General features: G+C 38.5%; 2 protein-coding genes and 1 long non-coding RNA gene across 5 annotated transcripts in view; 2 read left to right on the plus strand and 1 right to left on the minus strand.

Moving 5' to 3' along the window:
* ttll7 (tubulin tyrosine ligase-like family, member 7) overlaps positions 1-22,895 on the plus strand; it is a 129,795-nt gene that overhangs the window by 95,604 nt on the left and 11,296 nt on the right. For all 3 annotated transcript variants that reach the window (XM_082156733.1, XM_082156734.1, XM_082156735.1), the window contains 4 exons: positions 11,367-11,453; positions 12,780-12,942; positions 16,016-16,341; positions 20,418-20,549. In XM_082156733.1, coding sequence (XP_082012859.1) covers positions 11,367-11,453; positions 12,780-12,942; positions 16,016-16,341; positions 20,418-20,549 — 708 coding nt within the window. The remainder of the gene's footprint in view (positions 1-11,366; positions 11,454-12,779; positions 12,943-16,015; positions 16,342-20,417; positions 20,550-22,895) is intronic.
* On the plus strand, positions 837-7,952 carry LOC309488517 (uncharacterized protein). The gene is made up of 2 exons (XM_082156794.1): positions 837-2,841; positions 2,874-7,952. Exon 1 carries the CDS (start codon positions 1,766-1,768, stop codon positions 2,552-2,554), a length of 789 nt encoding a protein of 262 aa, XP_082012920.1. The 5' UTR covers positions 837-1,765; the 3' UTR covers positions 2,555-2,841; positions 2,874-7,952.
* On the minus strand, positions 7,634-11,349 carry LOC309488573. The gene is made up of 2 exons (XR_014202196.1): positions 8,094-11,349; positions 7,634-8,030 (listed from the first exon to the last, which is right to left on the minus strand). It is a non-coding gene; the product is annotated as an uncharacterized lncRNA (long non-coding RNA).

The following is a 22,895-nucleotide window of genomic DNA, read 5'->3' on the forward strand; positions in this document are numbered from 1 at the left end:
CAGTCGCGTTTCCACTGTCACTTCCGGGGCTTGATCGGGGCTTACTCTGGGCCAACGGCCAGGATTTCTGGCCCATCGAATACCTTGGGCCAGCTCGGGCTAGAGGCGTGGTCAAGGTAAAAGGCGGAGTTTATCGGTGTTAGGGAAAGTTATGGTCTGCGGCAAGATGCACATTTCACTTTTTTATATCGCGAAAATTAAACGCTGCTCGAAATGGAGAATCGCCTGTACTGGTCTGTCGAAGATACCAAAGCTCTTCTGAGCATTTGGGCAGAAGAAAGGGTACAACGTCAATTTGACGGCGTGTGCAGAAACGAGGACGTTATAAAATACATTGTTGCTGAACTTGCTAAGCTAAGCATTCAGCGAACAACGCTTCAAGTTCGGGAAAAAATTTAAAAGTTGTGGCCGCAGTACAAGGCGATTAAAACGCACAATGGACAAAGCGGTGCCCAGGGAAGGAACTTTCCATGGTTCGACTTGATGGACGGTGTGCTGGGTCACCGTCCCTCTGTTAGTGGAGAGACAAGTCGGGACACTATGGCAGCCGCGGACGGTGAGTTAATACATGCTATCTTCTTAAAATCTAAGTTTTCTAACTTCCTAACTTCCTGCCTGAATGAACCTCATAATTCCCGCTGAAATGGGTGGGGTTGTATGACGTTTGATCCAGGAAGGCGTGTTAAGGGCGGGGTTTAGGGCAGCGCTGCAGGGCTAATGGCCCGGCAGTGGAAACGCAAGCCCGGTGCTTGAGGCCCGAGGCCACTGGCCCGGCTCGGCTCGCTGTTAGCCCTAGCCCGGCCCTGGCCCGACAGTGGAAACGCGGCTACTGTTCTTGTGATGCAACTAACACACGCACATCTGGCTTTTGCAATACCCGATGTGACGTCAAGGCGTCACTGCGCCCGCTGTGAGTTATAACGCGTTATCTCGTTGAATATCATTGGCAGAATCGCAGAAATGCAGGATTAAGATCGCGTGGGGAGTTGAATCGAGATTGCGATCTTTTAACAATTAATCTTGCAGCTCTAACTTCTTATTTATTGAACTGTTGTATAAAATCAATATCACATTTGCATTTGTGCTATTCAGGACAAAAAACAGGACTTATGTGATATTGCGCTCATTACTCTTGTGATATTGCTTAACTATATCATATGATATAAATATGAGACAAAACAGGGATATTTTTGCCCTGATGTCTTTCATTTTAGGGGCATTCTAACTGCATTCTATAGGCTATATTATACAGTGAGCTGTTGCTCTGCTTCATGTTTGTCACCAATCAACTGTATGATCAATGTAAGATGACCTACGTAGGTCTGTGGCAAGACATGTGCGTTAAATGCATTAAATCATTTTAACACGTTATTTTTACTAATTAATTAAAGTAAACGTTAAATCGACAGCCGTTTATTGTAGTGGTTTATTTAAACCTCCAGGGCTTGGAAACTATCTAACTATTGTCACAATTTCCAGTCACAATTCTCAGTCACCACAGAACTACATTTCCCAGCATCTTTCCTGGTTCCCACCTGCACTCAGTCAGCCATCACCACACCTGCCACTGATTATCACCTCATCAAGACAAACAGATAACACAGATACCAGTAATGATTCCGTTATATTGATTATGTTCTATGGTTGTGTGGATCATCCATACAGTAGAGGAAGCAGTTCCAGAGAGAGAAATTCCAGAGTCCATTCCAGTGAGAGAAGTCCCTGAGCCCGCTCCATCGCGGCTCCTACCCCTGAGCCTGCTCCGATGTTGGCTCCTGCCCCTGAGCCCACTCCAGAGTCCGCTCCAGGCCATGAGACTATACGAGAATTCCCCCCAGACCAAGAGTCCGCTCCAGAATTTAGCCAAGAGTCCACTCATTTCCCCGAACTCAGCCAGGAGTCCACTCAGATCTCAGCGATTCATTATGTGTTCGCCCCTGCTCTAGAGCTCAACCTAGAATCCTCCTCCTGGTTGAACACCAGCCTAACCCCAGCACAAAAGAGGAGGCTAAGGAGGAAGAGATCAACCTTTCATCACTCTGATGCAATCCCTGAGCCCAGTCCAGTGTCAGCTCCAGCCCCTGACCATAGTCCAGTGTCGGCTCCAGCCCCTGACCATATTCCAGTGATGGCTCCAGCCCTTGACCAGAGTCCAGTAATGGCTCCAGCCCCTGACCAGAGTCCAGTGATGACTCCAGCCCCAGAGTTCAGTCCAGAGTCCGCTTTAGCCCCACAGTTCAGTCCCGAGCCCGTTCTTGTCCTAGAGCCCAGCCCAGAGCATGCTCTCATCACAGAGCTCAGCACAGTGACTGCTCTACCATCAGAGTCCTCAACCAACATGGCCACCATGGCAGAGTTCCCCACTATCCTGGATTCTATGCCTGAGTCTCCTGATGTCACTGCCATCATGCCTGAACCCAGCCATATAGTTCCAAATCCAGGGGATTCAGAGACCCTTCTACTACTGAGTGCTCTACCCGTCATGGCAGTGGCCATCATGTGTGTCTGGGCTGCACACTCAAACTCTTATCGAAGTGGCGGTATTCATCAATGAACTTCCTGTATGCCCTAAAGCGACCACGGAGTTCGTTCCCGAGTTTTCTGTTTACCCAAATGCGACCATGGAGGTCGTTCCCCAGTTTCCTGTATGCCCAAATATGACCATGGAGGTCGTTCCCAAGTTTCCTGTATGCCCTGAAGTGACCACAGAGGTCGTCCTCACATTTCTGGTCTGTTCAGATGCGACCACGGAGGTCGTTCCAGAATTTCCCGTGTGCCCAGATGTGACTAAGAAGGTCTTTCTCGAGTTTCCTGTCTGTCTAGATGCGAACACTGACCAGTGTCAGGAGGGAAACTCAGGAGGGAAACTTGAGTTCCCGAGTTTCCTGTTTGCCCTGATGCGACTTAGAAGTTCGTTCTTGAGTTTCCTATCTGTCTAGATGCGACCATGGAGGCCGTTTCCGAGTTTCCTGTTTGCCCTGATGCGACTAAGAAGGTCATTCTTGAGTTTTTTGTCTGTCTAGATGCAACCACGGAGGTTGTTCCCAAGTTTCATGTTTGTCCTTTGTCCTGTTTGCTGCTAAGAAGGTCATACCCGAATTTCCAGTTTGCCTTGATGTAGCCATGGAGGTTGTCCTCTGTCCACAGAGGTCGATCAAAGTCCCTTCATCACGGCCACAGAGGCCGATCAAAGTTCCCTCGTCGCAGCCTTGATGGTTGCCCTTGAACTCTGTTTGTCTTTGTTTTATTAGATCTGTCAAAATCAGCCCTTCAGACATCAGCAAGCCAGCTGGCACTCCAGACGCCCGTCTTCCAGTCGGCACTCCAGACACCTGGCTTACTACTGGCACTCCAGATGTTCTCAAGCCTGTCACCCATCCAGACGTTCTCAAGCCAGCTGCCCTTCCAGACGATCTCAAGCCAACTGCCCCTCCAGACATTAAGCCAGCTAATCCTCCTGATGGTCTCTAGCCAACCGATCTGCCTGGGGTTAGGTTTGTCTGCTCTGATGTGGTGGTTTTTGTCTCCGCCTTTGGAGGTCTAAAGCTCCACTGTGGGGATCTACTGTTCTGCCAGCTCCACATTTGGAGTCTTCAACTCCGCCCAGCATCATGGACCTTCTGCTCTGGATTCTACCCTTGCTCATCCTGTCCTGGCTTCTTCCTCCCCAGTTGGATTTATTTTGGCGCGAGGTCGCACCTTCCTGGAGGGGGTAGTACTGTCACAATCCTCAGTCACCAGCCCAGTCACCACAGAACTACATTTCCCAGCATCCCTCCTGACTCCCACCTGCACTCAGTCAGCCATCATCACACCTGCCACTGATTATCACCTCATCAAGACACACAGATAAGCACTCGCCTTGCATAACCTCATTGTTTGGTCTCGTTGGACACTAGCATGTTTACTTACCGAGCTACACAACTGTACCTGTGATACTTACCAGTTACGATCCTGTCTTTTATTATCTTCCGTCTTCAGTCATCATCAGTCATCTTCAGTCCTCTTCAGTCTCCAGCCATCCAGTTTGCATCAGTCGGCACCTGTTTAGTATCAAGAACTGTTATTCACAGTTAAGTGTTTGCTGCTATTTAATGAACTCAGTCTCCCACCTGCTTGCATCGTTTGTTTCCTGCACTTACCTGCAAATAAACACCCTTTGTGGAAGTTACCTTTGTGTTACTGTTTGCTGACACATATGACTTTTTTTATAATCAAATATAAAAATGTAATTGTTAAGCAATGTTTTAAAGGGTTTATTAGCCTTTTATACAAATTGTCCCACTGCATTTCTGAGCATTTTTTCTCTCTTTTTTTATTTTTATGAAAGCCTCTGCTCTCAAATTCTCTATTCAGATGGAGTTCATTATTGTGCTCCACAACCTCTCTGAAACCTCTGGATGTTCATTTTACAGGGAATTTCAAGGCCGGATCTTAGTACCCATGCAAATGAATGTGGCATATTGTTGGAAGGGTTTCATCCTCATAGCACACATTGATGGAATCTAAAGTCTAGCATTGGAGTGGGGTTGCGCATGAGTTTGAATGGAGATTGTTGTTAGGCAGGTTGTAGTTTTGAGTCAGGAACTGACTGTTGATATGGCAGGGGAGTGTGTGAGCCATTTTCTACGGAGTTAGTGTCTGGCTTATTTCGGCAAGATTCAAGAGCCCTGAGTTTTTGCCATTGCCTTGTGGGTTTTGACATTTTTGTCTGTCATTGTGTTTATGTATTGTAGCTTCAGACTTTCAGCGACCCTGAGCATTTAACATTAGTCTAGGGCCTGTCTAATTCTCACAAATTTACAGAGAGTTTGGGAAGTTACTCAAAATAAGTCATTAGTATTACTAATTACTAATTACTTTTCTAGTTTTTCATGGGAATACTTTAGTAATTACTCTGTCTAAACGGCAATCACATTTATCTTTACTGTCGCTGCAAAATTGGCTTGCTCCAGAATCACTGGATTACAATAACCGGCCAAATTTACGTCAACAGTGCCTACTCTTAAAAAATAAAATAAAAAATCAGAATCCATAGAACCGTTTTATCCACAAAAGGTTTATAGTGAAAAAAGGGTTATTTAGATTATTAAAATGTTCTTCACTCTAGGATACCACAAAACAATTTTTTTTTTTTTAGAACTGTTCACTGAAAGGTTTTTTGGGGAACCCAAAATTGTTCTTCTATGGCATAGATGAGAAAACCCTCTTAACTGTTATTTTTAAGAGTGTAGTTGGTGTTCTGAAAATTGACCCACTCCATCATGTTTGAGTAAAAAGGAGAAAATGATATGCCTATTATTCCTAAACACTAGAAGAACTATCAAATGTGGGGTAGTCTGTGGGGTAGTCTCCCTACATATTCTTAAGGATACGCTCATTACAAACGAGTGGCTGGGGTTTATTTTTCAGTCTGATCTTAACAGTATGAGAGAGGTACATTTCAGCTTGAATTTTATTTTAGCTGTCATAATGTAATGCAGTCGGTGCAAAAAGGCTGTTTTTGAAAGATGCAGCAGGCAGCAAGGGCAGCACAAACTATACTGGACCCGAAAGCAAACTCAGTTCACGGCTTGAAGCAAAGCATTGTCTCTCATTTCATATGCAAAGAAGCATTTACATTTTAGAAGCACAGCAAAAAAAAAAAAAAAAAAAAAAAACTCATTATAATGCCAAGGATCACAGAGAGGGTGGAAAATGGTCATGAAAATCGAATTGATGCCACTAAAAATTGTTAGTAGCCAATTACTTCTCAGATAATTTAATATTATACAACTTTTGTTAAAAAAATGATCTTAGGGACTGAGACTGTCAGATATCAGGGACTGTCAGATCAGATTTTCACATTATGAAAAACATGTTTTTCTCCAAAACACGTTGGGAACAATTATTTGCCCCCTTTCATTAAATACTTTTTGCAACCTCCTTTTTCCAAGATAACAGCTCTGAGTCTTCTCCTATAATGCCTGATGAGTTTGGAGAACACCTGACAAGAGATCAGAGACCATTCCTTCATACAGAATCTCTCCAGATCCTTCAGATTCTCAGATCCATGTTGGCGCTGCTTCTCTTCAGTTTAGCCCACTCATTTTCTATAGGGTTCAGGTTTGGGGACTGCAGATGCTTGGTTTTGTGCTCAGTGACCCATTTTTGTTTTGATTTTGATGTGTGATGTTCATTTTACACATGGAGTACTTTTGTATCCCTGTGTGCACCAAACCCGTCTTAAGTGTTTGCTGGCAAAAAAGCACATTTTTGTTTGTTTTCATCTGACCATAGAACCCATCCCGTTTGAAGTTCCAGTTGTCAGTTACTTTTCAAACATTCTATGGACAGATGAAACAAAACAAAACCAAAAAGAGCTTTTTGGCAGCAAACACTTAATATGGGTTTGGTTCATACAGGGATAAAAAAGTACCCCATGTGTGAAATGAAATACTCTGCTCTATGATATGGCCAGCAGCCATATCACCCTGTAGCCCAAGACTGGTTGACCACTGAAGCTAAGCAGGGCTGAGCCTGGTTAGTACCTGGATAGGAGACCTCCTGGGAAAAAACAGGTTGCTGCTGGAAGAGGTGTTAGTGAGGCCAGCAGGGAGCGCTCACCCTGTGGTCTGTGTGGGTCCTAACACCCCAGTGTAGTGACGGGGACACTATACTGCCAAAAGAGCACCGTCCTTCGGATGAGACGTTAAACCGAGGTCCTGACTCTCTGTGGTCATTAAAAATCCCAGGATGTCCTTCAAAAAAGAGTAGGGGTGTAACCCCGGCATCCTGGCCAAATTTGCCCCTTGGCCTCTATCGATCATGGACTCCTAATCATCCTCATATACTGATTGGCTTCATCACTGTCTCCTCTCCACCAATAAGCTGGTGTGTGGTGAGCGTTCTGGCGCAATATGGCTGCCGTCGCATCGTCCAAGTAAATGCTGCACATTGGTGGTGGTTGAGGAGATTCCCCCCTTCTATGTAAAGCACTTTGAGGTCTCAGAAAAAGTGCTATATAAATGTAACAAATTATTATTATTATTATTATTATCTTTAATGCTGTGGGCCTAATTTTCTGCCAGAGGTCTTGGAGATCTTGTTCAGATATGTAGCATAATGGATTCTATCAAATACCAACAGATAAAAAATCTAAACCTGACAGCCTGTGCTAGAAATCTTATAATGGGCCATGTTTGGATCTTCCAATGGGACAGTGATCCAAAAACAAAAACAAACATCAAAATCAAAACAAAAATGGGTCACCTAGCACAAAACCAAGCATCTACAATGGCCATCCCAGTCCCTGACCTGATCCCTAAAATGAGTGGGCTGACCTGAAGAGAAGAAGCGCCAACATGGATCTGGGAATCTGAAGGATCTGGAGAGATTCTGTATGGAGGAATGGTCTCTGATCACTTGTCAGGTGTTCTCCAAACTCATCAGGCATTATAGGAGAAGACTCAGAGCTGTTATCTTGGAAAAAGAAGGTTGAAAAAAGTATTTTTAATAAAAAGGGGCAAATAATTGTTCCCAACGTGTTTTGGAGAAAAACATTTATTTCATAATGTGATTTTTTTCCCCCCACTTTCAATTCTTTTACTTCAATAAAAGGTTAGATTTTTGCTTAAAAAAATAAATAAAAAAATAAAAAGGATAAACAATGCAGATTTATTTTTACAGCCATCTTTGATCATATTTACTAAGGGGGCAAATAATTCTGACCAGCACTGTATATATAATATATTAAAATAATCTAAACACATAATGAACACATACATTCACAAAATGTTTATTCCTTTTAATTCCCTCAATAATTATATATTTTTTTTAAAATAAGAATAAGAATAACATACAGAACATAACTTCTGGAAAGACAAAATAAATTGTGGTTAATTCATATATTTAATTAAGCATGCTAATTAATATATTATATCAACAAAAAAAAAAAAAAGAAAGAAAGAAAAGCAGCTTTATCATAATTACAACAGAATTACCAGAAAAATATCAGCATATATTGAATTCTGTGTTGGACAACTGGGGGTCTTGGAGTAAAAAATTTTGAGAACTGCTCTAGTGGTAATAATTTGTTTTATTTTGAGTGCGACACAATGGTTATACTAATATAACATTTTATTTTAAAAACAAAATTTGTACTTTACATCAGTAAATGTATAAAAGGAATGGTGATGTATTTGTTTGCATTTTGTTTCTTTCAACACAGGCTCATTGGAAGAATGACATTTTTGCAAAACTCAAAAAAACTTACCAATACAAATCCATGGAGTTTCCAGCTGAAATTAACACAAAAGGCAGTTAAACAGCAACAACTTTATTTCATTTTCACACAAAATTGTGATTACAGGGGCAGATTATCGATTAAAAAAGACTTATTTTCACTTTGTTCCTCGCACAATACTATGTTATGACCTCAAACAATTATATCATTGTGCATAATTTGTAAACTAATACGTTTTGATGTTTACATCAACACATTACCAGCTCCATATGTGTAGCTTTTCCCATGTAGTAGACTTGCTCGGTAGCTCACCTGGTAAACTTGCGATGCAGAGCACTCTGGAACTCGGGTACTCAAGTCACATGAAACTCAAGTCTTGATAAAAGAGCTCAAAGACTTGTAGAAGCAAGCTAAAATATCATGGTTGCTTCAGCAAATCTATTTTGATGTAATGTTTGCTGTTTGTTCATAATATCAAGTATGTTAAGGAAATTTCGCCACAGGCACGTATTTCCAATGAGCCTAGGTTGATTTCTTTAGAACGCCTAACAAGCTGCAAATAGCTGTGCGGGAGAGAGCGTTGCTCTGTTGTTACCTTGCTTTTCACAACCACAACCAGCACTCAGTTTCACCGCAACTTATTGTAACATACGCTGACAAAATGAAAACTCCTGTTGAAGATGCGTCCTCTGCATTAGACACACACCTGACTTGAGCTATTTCATATGTCTCCACCATCCCTGCCATAAATTATGCTTAAGGCCTATCTAAAAAGAATATCCCCAAAATTGACCCAAAACAAGGTAACAAAAACAAATTTCATAAACATCTAACGGTAGCAAACACTGGCAAATATTGACACATCACCTGCAGTCAGAGTGTTGGCTTATTGTGGGCTTTTTTCTCTTCACCTACTGCCTGAACAATAAGTCTCACTCTGAATTTGGGAAACAATGGAAGGCGGCGATGAGCAAAAGAACTGAGTTTAATGCACTTAAAATCTCTCTCCATCTGAGCCAGAACAACAGATCAATGCCTGGCTTATTGAGTTACAGCTGGGATAATGTTTCTGCTTGAAAAGCATGCAACATTTGTAATGGAGAAACATCAGAGTCACATAAGAGAAACATAAAAAGAATTCAGAAGCAGATTCAGAACAATATTGATCAAATTCTGGAGACTGTCACCAAAATACATTTATTGTTTGTTTATACAGCTGCACGCCTGCCGTTTTCTCATCTGAACTACTGTCATTATCCAATCTTGTTTTGTTTGGACTGGATTTATTTGTATGAACCAGTTGACAGACACTAAGTCCCTTTTTAGATTAAAATTTAGTTTTGGATTCAAAGCTTAATAATATCTCTCAAGTCAAATGACTAAAATATTATTATACACTGAAATATACAAGTTATTTTTGACGTTATTAAATATTAATTAAAATAATAATGGTATTAAATTGAAAGCACCTTACGTGTTTCTGAATTATTTTGATGTTTATAAATTAAAATTGCAAAGGTGGTATAATCATCTCGAGTTAGTAATGAAGAAAAAGTCTGTATTAAAGTTTACAGAGTTAAAGGTGTTACATAATAGACCATACAGATAATTAGCTAAAATAAAATATATTTATCAAATGATCCTTGGAATTTATGACTACATCAAGTACCCAATTAAATGCACCAATTGGTTAAAATAATGTGCAAATCAGATCAAGAGAAAGGCTAACCTTTTATAAACCTCAATAAACTGGTCTGGGTTGGTCATAAGTGTTGGAGTACGTCATGCCGATATCAAAAGAACTGCCTGAGCCCCCCAGAAGGAAAGTTGTAGAGGCTTATGAGTCTGGGAAGGGATTCAAAGCCCTTTCCAAGATATTTTAAGTCCACTATTGTAAGTAATCTACAAATAATGGTCTCAGACCACTGGCAGTCTGTCCAGGCTGGTCTGTCACACCATTCATCCCAAGAGCAGAGTGCAAGATGTTTCAGGATGTCTTAAAAGAACTGTAGGGTGTCATCAAGTGATCTGCAGGCAGCTCTAGGAACAGTCTGTGTGAATGTGCTACTGTTGTGGAAGAGAAATTTCAAATTTCAAAAGGATTTATCAAAAGTGTTACACTATAATTTGAATCAGAATTATTAATCATACTTAATCATACCAATAATTAGTTCTACAGTGTTTTAAATTAACTGGTGTTGCTTGCCTGAATCATTGGTTTTAATTCATAAAATATAATGGAAAATGAATTGGTCATTTTAGAGGTAGGATTTAGTAATCTGTGATTTGTAATACCATGGAATTTTAATTTTAGAGTCTTTTCTCATGTGAACTGAGCAGTTGCAGTGAACCCATACTTCAAAGTCAACAACAGAGTGCTTTATTTGAAAGAAATGACAAGGAAGAAATGCCGAATAGATTATGATGTGTTAAACTCAAAGTGTGGTTCAGATACAGATTCCAGATGGATTCCTGAACTCAAAACACATGGCTTTGATTTATGCCAAGAAATTGTTTAGGTGTCATGCAAAGTACTGTTTTGATTTAGGACTTTTTTCCAGAAATTACTCAATTTGATTGCTTATAGTTTGCACAAGATAATAATGTGTTTAAAATGTTTTTGAAATGAAGAGGCTTCACTAAAATTATATATATGTATTTTTTGTTTTGTTTTTGTTTTTGTGTGTGTGTGTGTGTGTGTGTGTGTGTGTGTGTGTGTGTGTGTGTGTGTGTGTGTGTGTGTGTGTGTGTGTGTGTGTGTGTGTGTGTGTGTGTGTGCTGATTTCACACTAATAGTATGAGTTGGCATAAATATCCAAAACAGTTGTATTTTGATTGTTGTAGATTTGTGTTTGATCTTGATCTTTATGTATTTAATATAGTATCGCTTCATAAGGGTCAGTCAGAGCATCCATTATTTCATCCAAATAATTTGATTTAAAAATATACATTTCACAGTAAATATTTGGTTACAAATAAACAATATATGATCAATATGCAAATGGCTTGATTTTGATTGTTAAAAATAATCACCAATATATAATCAATATGCAACCAATAAATCAACACATAGTAATATACAATTTATATTATGTGAAAAACAAAGACAATATTATGCATTTGTTTGTGACTTGTTCTGCAGGAGGAAGATATCCTAGACCTCCTGGAGCAGTGTGAACTGGATGATGAGAAACTGTTGGGAAAAACCTCTAAACAGAAAGGTTCTAAGGTACGTAGTCACAAATGTAGATAAACTCACTTTTTTTTAATCTAAAGAAATTTAAAGTAATTACATTTGCCAACTATATTTATTTACTATGTATGTTTTATTTCTTTTTTTACATGGCAAATGCTTTTATCGTAAGCAAGTTGCATTGCATTCAAGGTAGTTTGAGAATTTTGGGAGATTAATTAGATTACGTCATTCGCATTGAGTCGGTGATCCCCACTGATCTCTTTTACCACAGTTCTTATTACTCTTATGGTTCTCTGATTGGTGAAATCACACTGACTTCTGATTTTTACAAAAGTGCACCGCCCAGCAAAGGCAATGACTACATCAACACTGGAACTGAAAATGTAGTGTTTTGATTGAGTTTTCATGCTCAGTTTTCTCTTAATCTGACTGCAGTTGAGCACTGTCTGTCACTGGACAGATCATAGTCTAAGCAACCAATTCATAACTTCACACAATAAGTAGTTACTGCTTTGTACGGCAGCCTATGCTATTGCTATCTCAGAGCTCATGATAAGTCTGTCTTTAAAATGTTCTTTACAATTCTATATATAGATGGAGAAAATGTATGGGATTATTACTTGTGGTACCTGACTATCAAAAATGTCAAAATGCAAAATATAATTCCCCCCTTTTTTAGTTTGGGGTGAAATAGTTTTCATGACATTTGCTAATAGAGATGTTACAGACAGTTACATACACTGTTTGGCATGAAATGATATTAGTTGGTTCACTTTTGACTTAGCAGAATGTAGGTTTAATTTTGGCAGTATCCGCTCTGATGGATTGGAACACTCTAACTGCCATTACGGGGCCATTTGGAATAATCTGACAAGGCAGAAATGAAGCAATTTAAATAGTCCCTAGCAGTTTCTCTTAAAAAGCAGGAACTCTCTGCCTTCTTTCAAAACTCTGTTGGAGAATACATTCAAAGTGTTAATTTAGACAGACCTTTGAGCCAAATTGAAGTTGAAAAGGTGAAATTAGTGCATTCAGGAAGCTAATAGTCAGTGCATCCCAAGTGTTGGACAGATATTCAATTTGTTGTTCAATACTTCTTGAAGGACATAATAGATTAGTTCCCCTGACATACAGTGCATGTGTTTCAGACCAAATGAACATGTTTCTGCTGTGACATTAATCAAGACTTCAAGAAAATCAAGACAGGGTTCGCCAGGCATGCATCACCGCCGCCCTTACATTCTTTCAATAGTGGCAAGTGTTAATTGGTCTCAGGCTGAAAGCTGCAGAACTGACATTTTTCTAGGATCTTCTCTCATCTCTCCCTGCGGATGTGTTTATGTGATTGTTTGCCTGTAGGTCCTGTCATCCATGCCTGAGAGCAGCCCGACACCCAGAGGGCACAGAGACCCTGAAGACTCTTCGGCCAGCTGCAGCGACAGCAGCTCTGGTTCTGACGCTGATGGAGAAGATGAGAGTAGCAGCATCACGCAGGAGAAACTCAATCGCCCCGAACGCTCCAGTGAGTTCCTCCCCTTGGGCCTGTGAAAGAAAGTGCTCTGGGAACCTCTATTAGGTCCTTTCCACAGAAATGGTGCTGGTTCTCTTTTTCTCGAAATGGTTCCAGTGCAATCAATATGGTTCCATAAGTCAGGGTAATGTAAAGTTTAAAATTCACGCATGACATAAAGTTCTCAGCAGACAACAACAACAGTTCTGATGGAAATGCGAAACAAAACTAGATTGCTGTCATTATAATCAAGAAATCTGTTTACATAGGAAACAGTCAATGCAGAGATGTGCCAAGTGTTTCAAGCGTCTTGGAGACTTTGCCGCAGTTCTTCTGGATTTAGTCTGTCTCAGTTTTTTCTGTTTCTTCATGTAATTAGAGATAGACTCGATGATGGTGAGATCAAATCTCCGTGTGGAGCACCGGCTTGCTTTTACATACAAAAATCTCACTGGATATTACAATTAATGGCAAAATGAATGTTTGGAAATGTAAACTGATATTTCCTTACTGACACACTAGAACAAAAGATATAAATAACTGGCTTAAAACCTTTTTTTATGTTATTATTTTTTTTTTATATGAATGTGCCTAAGACTTTTGCACATTATTGCATTTTTTTAGGATTCTTTGATGAATAGAAAGTTAAAAAAAACCCAGCATTTAATTTATTTGAAATACAACTTTTTTTGCAATAATAAAAAAGTCTGTACTGTCACTTTTGATCAATTTAATGCATCCCTGCTGAATAAAAGTATTACATTCTTACAAAAAATATCTTACTGACCCTAAACTTATTTGTTATGGCTTTTGACTTTAGCATCAAAAGCAGCAAAACAATCAAATTGTACTAATACATTTACAAGAATTAATTAATTACAAAATGAATGTACAAATCTTTTTGTTTTGATAAAAAACATCCCCAAAAAAATGTATTCTCTATATTTTTCCATCACACGGTGCGTTTGATGCAGCTGTTAGAAGTTAATTAATTTGATTGCAATCAATTTACAAATGATTGCAAATAAAATAATTTCATTTTTGCATCATTTGAACGTGCTTCACAGTTGCATCAAACGTTTCCAGTATAGAAAACTTTAATGATTGTAATGGGAGTGATCTAGTTTTGTTTTGCGTCAGCCTTGCCAGAATGAGTTGTTGTTTTGAGAACTTTACTTGATCTCACTAATGGACTTCTGACGTTATCTGTTCCTAGTTTTAGTCCAGGTTTTAGGGGTCTGCTCGGTGGAAAAGCTATTTATCACCTGTGGGCTGGGACTATTAGGGTAGACTTGGAGGTTCTGGGATGTTTTGCTGCTGAGCTGCTTTTATATGTGCTATCTGTCCCTCGATGGTTTCCAGATGACTGCGAGAGCTGCTTATGGCTTAAACTTTTAAGCAGCCTTTTGTCTAGCCAGACATATTAAATCTTCAGTGCCGTTTGCAGAGCCTGAGCTAAATTACAGATGTAAATCTACTATAATGCATTTGTTTACCTAATTAATACATGAAACAGAGAAAATCCATCTTTTTTAATTAGGGTCACAGTATTCGCTGGCCAAGTGCTGTGGCTCTTAATTTGACTGGCTGACTGCGGCAGGTGATGTGGTGAGAGGTCCCCCGGCTCTCATGCCATGCAGCTTTAATGAGCTTTTCTGATGTTTCAGTCCGCTGGTTTAAAGGGAGACCGGTCGCTCAGCTTGGGGAAGGCACAGGTTGGGTATAAGTTTTGAGAAGCACTTCTGGCGTACCATGAAAACTGTGCAAACAAGCCTGAAAAAATTTGTTGTGTTTCACAGTAGAGCTTTTTTAGAAGGTCCAGCAGCTCAAGCATCTATCTATCTATCTATCTATCTATCTATCTATGGAAGCTGCTCTCACTATTGCTATTACATGATTTATTAACATGGTTCAAATCAGCCATTGTTTTTTACAAGTATGGTTTAAAAAAATACATTTTTATTACACTTTAAGTTTCACAGTAAAAGTTGCAAACCTTCAGCAAATGTTTGTCCCCTTCAGGGACTCAAGTTGTTGCCATTGCTTATTTTTTAAAAGGGTGTTTTAGACGATTGTGTAATCAATTTGCAATCAATATATATATATATATATATACACATATACATATATCTCAAACTATGATGGGGGAACCAGGGTTGAATGATTGAGCTTGAATTAATTTACATCTACAGTTTGTGTAAAAAAAAAAAAAAAAAAAATCCATGATTTTCACTTCCCACCATGACTGGGCAGGTTGTACAGGGTTGTGCACAAAATATGGGACACAGCTAAATAAATAATTAATTAATTAAATAATTGTGATCATTAAAACAAGGTATTAATTAACAATACTTTTTGCACAATTATTTAAAAAATATATTTAACAGCTTATGTCAAAATTATTTTGTTTGATTATTAGATACAGGCAAAAACGTAATAGGCAGTGTTTAGAAAGTGTCCAACAGTGATAGGACAGGCCAAAATGATGCATTTTATGTTAGATAATAATATGCAATAGTTCAATAATGGAAAACCAGTTTGTATCCTGTTTTGGAAAGTGCCATTGATTGTGCAGTTTATTGATTATTCGTGCCTGACACAGTTGAAGCCATGACTTTTCCATTAGCCAGTAAAAGTGGGACAAAGAAGCAAGCTGACAGGTTTATTTGGTGTGCAGGGGGTCACTGGTGATTGGGTTGCTGCCAGAGGGGGCATTAGGCCATTCTGGGGTGACATTGTTTGCCCCACACTACCCTGAGGCCATCTGCGATTTTCCGAGCTAAGCTGCTATAATACCGCTTTTGGCAACTTCTTCCCTCAAGATTCACGGATGAAGCGGCCATGCCGCTGGCCAGTTCACAAACTGGAGGTCATTCAAAATCGTAGATTTGCTGTATGCGTGTTTCAATTCGCTGTCCACCCTGAGTTGGAAACCTGACAGGCCTGCAGGATGATCACATGTTGCAGTGATTAAGCTTTTTTTAACGGATTTCAGATGTTTGACTTAATTTCCTTGGTGATCCAGGAGGGTGTGTGAATGTATGTGTCTTAAATTGAAGTCAAATGCTTTGGTTCTTTGTTTTAGGTCGCGTTCATTGGAAACCTGCCCCCAAACCAATACGAGGTCCTTCCTGCTCCCCCAATCTTTCTGGGCTCATCCGCCGCTCCATGTCCTGTCCACGCTCCATATCCTCTCTGACTGCGCAGTCCCCTACCAACGAGACCAGACAGCCGAAAACAGCCAATCACATGGCTAATGCATCGCCTGCACCCGCTCAAACAGCAGCTGCCATGACGCAGATGACCCCAGGTCGACTCCACTCAGCATCTCGCTCCCAGTCGCTCAGTCGCAACAGTTCCACAAACAGAGTTCCACACAGCAACAGCCTAGGTGCCATTCATCCCAATACGGCAAGTATCAGTTCTCTCTGTCACACATAGGGAATTTGCTCATTCTATTTATACAGTATATGTGCTGCAATTCCATATGCATGGAATACCCTGTCAAAAGATTACATTGATCTGAATTTGCAGTATACAACTAGAGCACACTATGTGGAATTAAGTATATAATAAAGGACCTGCACTGACCTGACCTTCGATTTGTGAACCAGAAGTTCAAGGGTTAATTTACACCCCCAAAAAAAAAAAAAAAAAAAAAAAAAAAGTATATATATATATATATATATTGCATAAAAAAATGTACCTGATTTTAGATTTTTGCATTGTGACATTATATTCATGACAGTTAAGCACATTTTCCCCTAAATTCTCAAATTTCCGTGTTTCCGTGTTTTCACTATTATACGGTAGAGTAAGTTAATATGTGCTGATTTAAATACAGTTTTTCAGAAATGAGGATTCTAATAAAATTCACCATTGAGAATAAATAAATTAAAACTTACATCTGCACACACTGAAATAACGATAATTTAGAAATAAGGATAATATTGTGCATAAATGTGACCTGTAATGCCTCAATATTTGGTTGGACTGACTTAAGTTAAGACATTTTTACATAAAAATTGCAACATACTCTAACATGTTTTTTTTTTTTCAACCTTAAACGGTTTCTGTATAGCAAAGGCTACACAGTTTGCATAGTTGACATAGCTACATAGTTACATGGGAAATATGTGGAAAAGTTAAATGGGAAATATGTGGAAATTTGTCATTTTAGACACTGCTGGACTGTGTATGCAGTATACAGTAAGCATTACTCTAGTATTTAATTCTGAATAGACGTATTTCACGAACACATCTATCTTTTTCTTTACCCTAGATGTCCTCTAGAGAGTCTGAACAGATGTTCACAAAGATGGCTGATTTAGAGAAGATCTGGCAACACACCACTTGTAAAAATGAAAAATATAATTTTTATTTTCCCATCGCTGTCCTGAATCATTCCAATCCATCAAACAATAGAGATTCAACACACACACACACACACACACACACACACACACACACACACACACACACACACACACACACACACACACACACACACACAATCAGTCAAGCTGTGTTTCATACTGTGATAGTTTCGTCTCATTTTCACACTCCTATATCTACTCTCGTTCTCTCACTCTCTCTGGGCATACCTTAGAGAGGAAAATTTGTCATATTGTGGAAAAATTGGGAGTGTGAAGCTAAATTGGGCCTGTATTTACGGGCACATTCATCTCGTGAATATCAGCACTCCCCCTTGTTCAAACTCTCATTAAGGAATATTAATCAGGAAAAACAGCACACACACTTATGCACTGTTTAATAAGACTTTAGATTGTGTTTAGCAAGATGGACTACTACATACTCTTTTCAGAGTAATTGTATATAGGATGCATGATCATCAAGTTAATAAGACTTCATTTCTAATAATGTAACCTGTTTAATTAGGATTTGCACTCTTTCCTCAAAACTCTTCTAATACAAGGATTTTGTGCTGTGTTTGTAGAACTCTAATAAGCCTCCATAGACTACATTCAGTTTTGGGATTTTTTTTTTTTTTGTTGCTCAGTATATGAAGCATTGAATGTGGTAAATCTTATGAAAACATGCCTGGGTTACATGGTACCTGACAAAAATTACAGATTTTTCTTAAACCAGCCAGTCCAACTAATAAAAAAAATAGTGCTGTCAAATCGAGTATAATTTTTTTTTTTTATAAATAAATAAATAAATATATATATATATATATATATATACTGTATATATATTATATATATATATATATATATATATATATATATATATATATATATATATACACTCACCTAAAGGATTATTGGGAACACCTGTTCAATTTCTCATTAATGCAATTATCTAATCAACCAATCACATGGCAGTTGCTTCAATGCATTTAGGGGTGTGGTCCTGGTCAAGACAATCTCCTGAACTCCAAACTGAATGTCAGAATGGGAAAGAAAGGTGATTTAAGCAATTTTGAGCGTGGCATGGTTGTTGGTGCCAGACGGGCCGGTCTGAGTATTTCACAATCTGCTCAGTTACTGGGATTTTCACGCACAACCATTTCTAGGGTTTACAAAGAATGGTGTGAAAAGGGAAAAACATCCAGTATGCGGCAGTCCTGTGGGCGAAAATGCCTTGTTGATGCTAGAGGTCAGAGGAGAATGGGCCGACTGATTCAAGCTGATAGAAGAGCAACTTTGACTGAAATAACCACTCGTTACAACCGAGGTATTCAGCAAAGTATTTGTGAAGCCACAACACGCACAACCTTGAGGCGGATGGGCTACAACAGCAGAAGACCCCACCGGGTACCACTCATCTCCACTACAAATAGGAAAAAGAGGCTACAATTTGCACGAGCTCACCAAAATTGGACAGTTGAAGACTGGAAAAATGTTGCCTGGTCTGATGAGTCTCGATTTCTGTTGAGACATCCAGATGGTAGAGTCAGAATTTGGCGTAAACAGAATGAGAACATGGATCCATCATGCCTTGTTACCACTGTGCAGGCTGGTGGTGGTGGTGTAATGGTGTGGGGGATGTTTTCTTGGCACACTTTAGGCCCCTTAGTGCCAATTGGGCATCATTTAAATGCCACGGCCTACCTGAGCATTGTTTCTGACCATGTCCATCCCTTTATGACCACCATGTACCCATCCTCTGATGGCTACTTCCAGCAGGATAATGCACCATGTCACAAAGCTCGAATCATTTCAAATTGGTTTCTTGAACATGACAATGAGTTCACTGTACTAAAATGGCCCCCACAGTCACCAGATCTCAACCCAATAGAGCATCTTTGGGATGTAGTGGAACGGGAGCTTCGTGCCCTGGATGATCCCACAAATCTCCATCAACTGCAAGATGCTATCCTATCAATATGGGCCAACATTTCTAAAGAATGCTTTCAGCACCTTGTTGAATCAATGCCACGTAGAATTAAGGCAGTTCTGAAGGCGAAAGGGGGTCAAACACAGTATTAGTATGCTGTTCCTAATAATCCTTTAGGTGAGTGTGTATATATATATATATATATATATATATATAATGTATGTATGTATATATATATATATGTGTGGGTATATTCAGTATACATATTTTATATATATATATATATATATATATATATATATATATATATATAAACACAAGGTTTTATGTTAGATTTGATTAATCACGATTAATCGATTTGACAGCACTAAATACATATAAATTCATTTGAATGCTAAATTTCTAATTTATATTCTACACTAAAAAATTATAACCTGGTTATTTTGAGCTATTGCTACCTGATTCAACCCCTTAATTTAGATTTGTTTGTGTAATCAAATATGTTTAGGTTGACTCAGGGATTTTAAATAGTATTTTTGACTTAAATAGAATCAATTAGATGTTATCACATGAAGCAAATTTTAGGTATATTTTATGAACTTTTTTCAGTGTACAAATCTTTTTGTATTTTCCATTATTCTCCATGATGATCTCTTTTGATTAGTGTTTTACTATGTTGCAGAAAAAAAAGAAAAAGATTTTTAACATTAAATCAACACAAAAAATATTACCAAAAATACTTTGATAAATTAAAAAAAAATATATATATTTTTTCATTACTGAAATGAAAATTTGAGGAGAACAATGTAGTTAATTGACATTTAAATAATTTCTTTCTTTTGATTTTGGGATGAAACTTAACTATGTTATCGACATAACATACTAGAAACTAGAAATCTACATGTTCTTAAGATTTCTGTGATTCACCCTTGTGCTGGAATTCACCCTCAGACTCTGATATGCCTAACCCTAATATACAGTATTCTGTCATTTTAAAACTTTTGCTCAGTTTGTGAAGCCTAATGTCTAAAAGTAAAGATCGCTGTTTTTTTCCTTCCCACAGCGAGCAGTCAGGTGCCATATGAACACACTGCTGTGATGACCGAAACAAACCTGATGACTGCAGAGAAAAGGCGTCACACTTAATAACTCATCTTTATTGTGTGGGTTCTTTGCATGTGCAGGCGCAGGGAGAGACCCCGCTGAGTAAAGAGCAGGAGGCCGAGCTGATGCAGCAAACGCTGGCTGCGCTGGGGGAGATGAGGATTCGTTACCCCGGGAAGAGCGAGGAGGAGGCCGAGGCCGTGTTGGATGAGGTGAGCTATGCAGCTGAGAGAAAGCGCTCGGTCAGGGCAGGCGAACCGGCTGCTCTGTTCCCCTCGTTCCCCAAACTCATTTGAGGACGTCCGAGCCTTTCGCAGCATCTCTCGTTGTATGTAGAGTCATTAGACATCCACCTGTATGCTTAATGAGATCCATTAGCTGTCTGTGCAGAAACACATCTGGCCAACGGCACCTGTTTAAGGCACTTTTCCAGCATTCATTTACACATCACTTTCGCTGCGATTGATCTGGCGTACATTTGCACATCAACAATCACGGAAACACAGCATTTAACATGAGAAGCACAATTGAACGGATGCTGGCTCTATTATCAGAGCTGTGAAATTGTAATTGGTGCTTTCCATGAATACGGTACACTTTGGTAATTATTTTATTTTCAACCATTAGAGGCACATTATTAGGCGTGTTAGGTAAAGTCTTATCTAACATAAAATTAACCTTGCATGAAAAATAGCTTGTTTTAATCACACTGATTGCCTAAAAACACCCCGACCCATGTGAAGGTAAAAGAGTAGCATTTGAATTTGAGATCTTGTACAGTAAATATTCACACTTATAAGTGTGAAGGCAATAATTAAAACACCTATGGTTTGAATTCAAAATTGCAGAAAAATAGATGCAAATGTGTAAAATGACATTTACATGAACAAAAAGACAGGGACAAATGTGTATCATTTATTTATTTTAGTCAGTTTTGCTGTGTAACCTCAGGTCGCCAACCTCTCAAATCCTGCAGTAGAGTCCTAAATCTTAGCACCTTGATTTTTATTACTACTTTTACGATATTTCTCTAGATGTTGATAGAGCAGAACTGAGGGTAGTGTTGGGGTGAGAATTAAGTATTTTTATTGGTCAAGCACTGACAAATGAAATGGAACGTTTGTAAAAAAAAAATGTATTTACAGTATGTATATATATATATATATATATATATATATATATATATACCAGCACATTTAATTATAGAAATACTTCGGTATTGTAAGATGAAGCTTTGATGGTCAAAGAACAGACAAGATGGTTTATTTCATGTTCTTGCATGATCTTTTGGCTCAAGTCTACCTTTTTCTAATTTATTTACACAAGAAACTGAGGACAACATTATCGCACCAATATAGGTTCCAAAAATTTTACTAGGCCACAGAGACATTTGTACAGTTTATTTCAGGTGTTGTTGGCAATGCTGTAGCCAATAAAATATAACTATTGGTCAAGCATCGACCAATAAAACGGCTTCATATATATATACACTATATGGATATACACTGTATATATTTGCAGATATGTGCAAATCGAAACATTCAGCCTTTCACATCAGAGCTGTGAGTGTAAATTTCAATTTGGAAGTGTGAATATTTATTGTACACATTCTCAAATTCAAATCTACAAGCTCTCGAGTTTTGCTACTCTTTTAGCTTTGTTTAGCCACCTCAGCGGCCTTTACATTCTCGACTGCATACAACAATTTAAATGATACAGCAATATTATAATTTGGACACACTTGTGAATTTATATTAAATTTGTTGTAGTACGTTTTATTTATTTAATTCATAAAAAAATAATTAAAAAAAGACCACATTTATTATAATTGTGATACCTTGGCAGTAACATCATTTAGACCCTTTTCACAGGCTAGCGGGAAGAAAAACATATTATTTCATTCTATTTCCGTAATTTTTTAAACAAACGGCAGTGTTAACTACATTCATTAAGCTCAACCATTCAACCGTGTTTCTCTGTTAGTTATTGTAAAAATAATGTAAACAAACAAATAGTTATCTTGTAAATATAGGAAATACTGTATATGACAAACCAACATTTGGTTAAAATTCAGTTTACCCCTTCTAAGGTTTTAAACTGTGTTTAGAAAAAAAAAAAATATATATACACTATATAAGAAGGACTGCAAAAATCTCAAACCTCATATAAAATGACTAGAACATCAAAAATTTAGTTTGACCCCATGATATTGATGATCAGCAGTTTGAAGGTTAAGCATCTTGTTCCACTGACACTTGACTTTTGAATGACTTGGAAATGACTCTTGAATTTCGACAGTGTTACATGTATATGTTTGTAATTAATACTTCTTAAAATTATTGGTCTAGTTCAGTCTAAATTAGTTATTAATGATTTAGCAAGGAAGATAAATGATAAATATGACAATATTTATGCCATCATCTCACACTCAAAACAAAGAGAATAATTTATCCACGTATTTTAGTGGAAAGTACGAGAGAAGCAGCGTGCACTGGTGCATGCACTGGTACCACCGGGACCCAATGAGGAGAGTGCGTATATTTTATTGATAATGTAAA

Source organism: Leuciscus leuciscus (assembly GCF_965113295.1).
Source record: "Leuciscus leuciscus genome assembly, chromosome: 23".
NCBI classification, from domain to species: Eukaryota; Metazoa; Chordata; class Actinopteri; order Cypriniformes; family Leuciscidae; genus Leuciscus; species Leuciscus leuciscus.

Coding starts and splice junctions, on each gene's coding strand:
- LOC309488517 (XM_082156794.1), top strand. CDS start 1,766: ATGTTGGCTCCTGCCCCTGAGCCCACTCCAGAGTCCGCTCCAGGCCAT.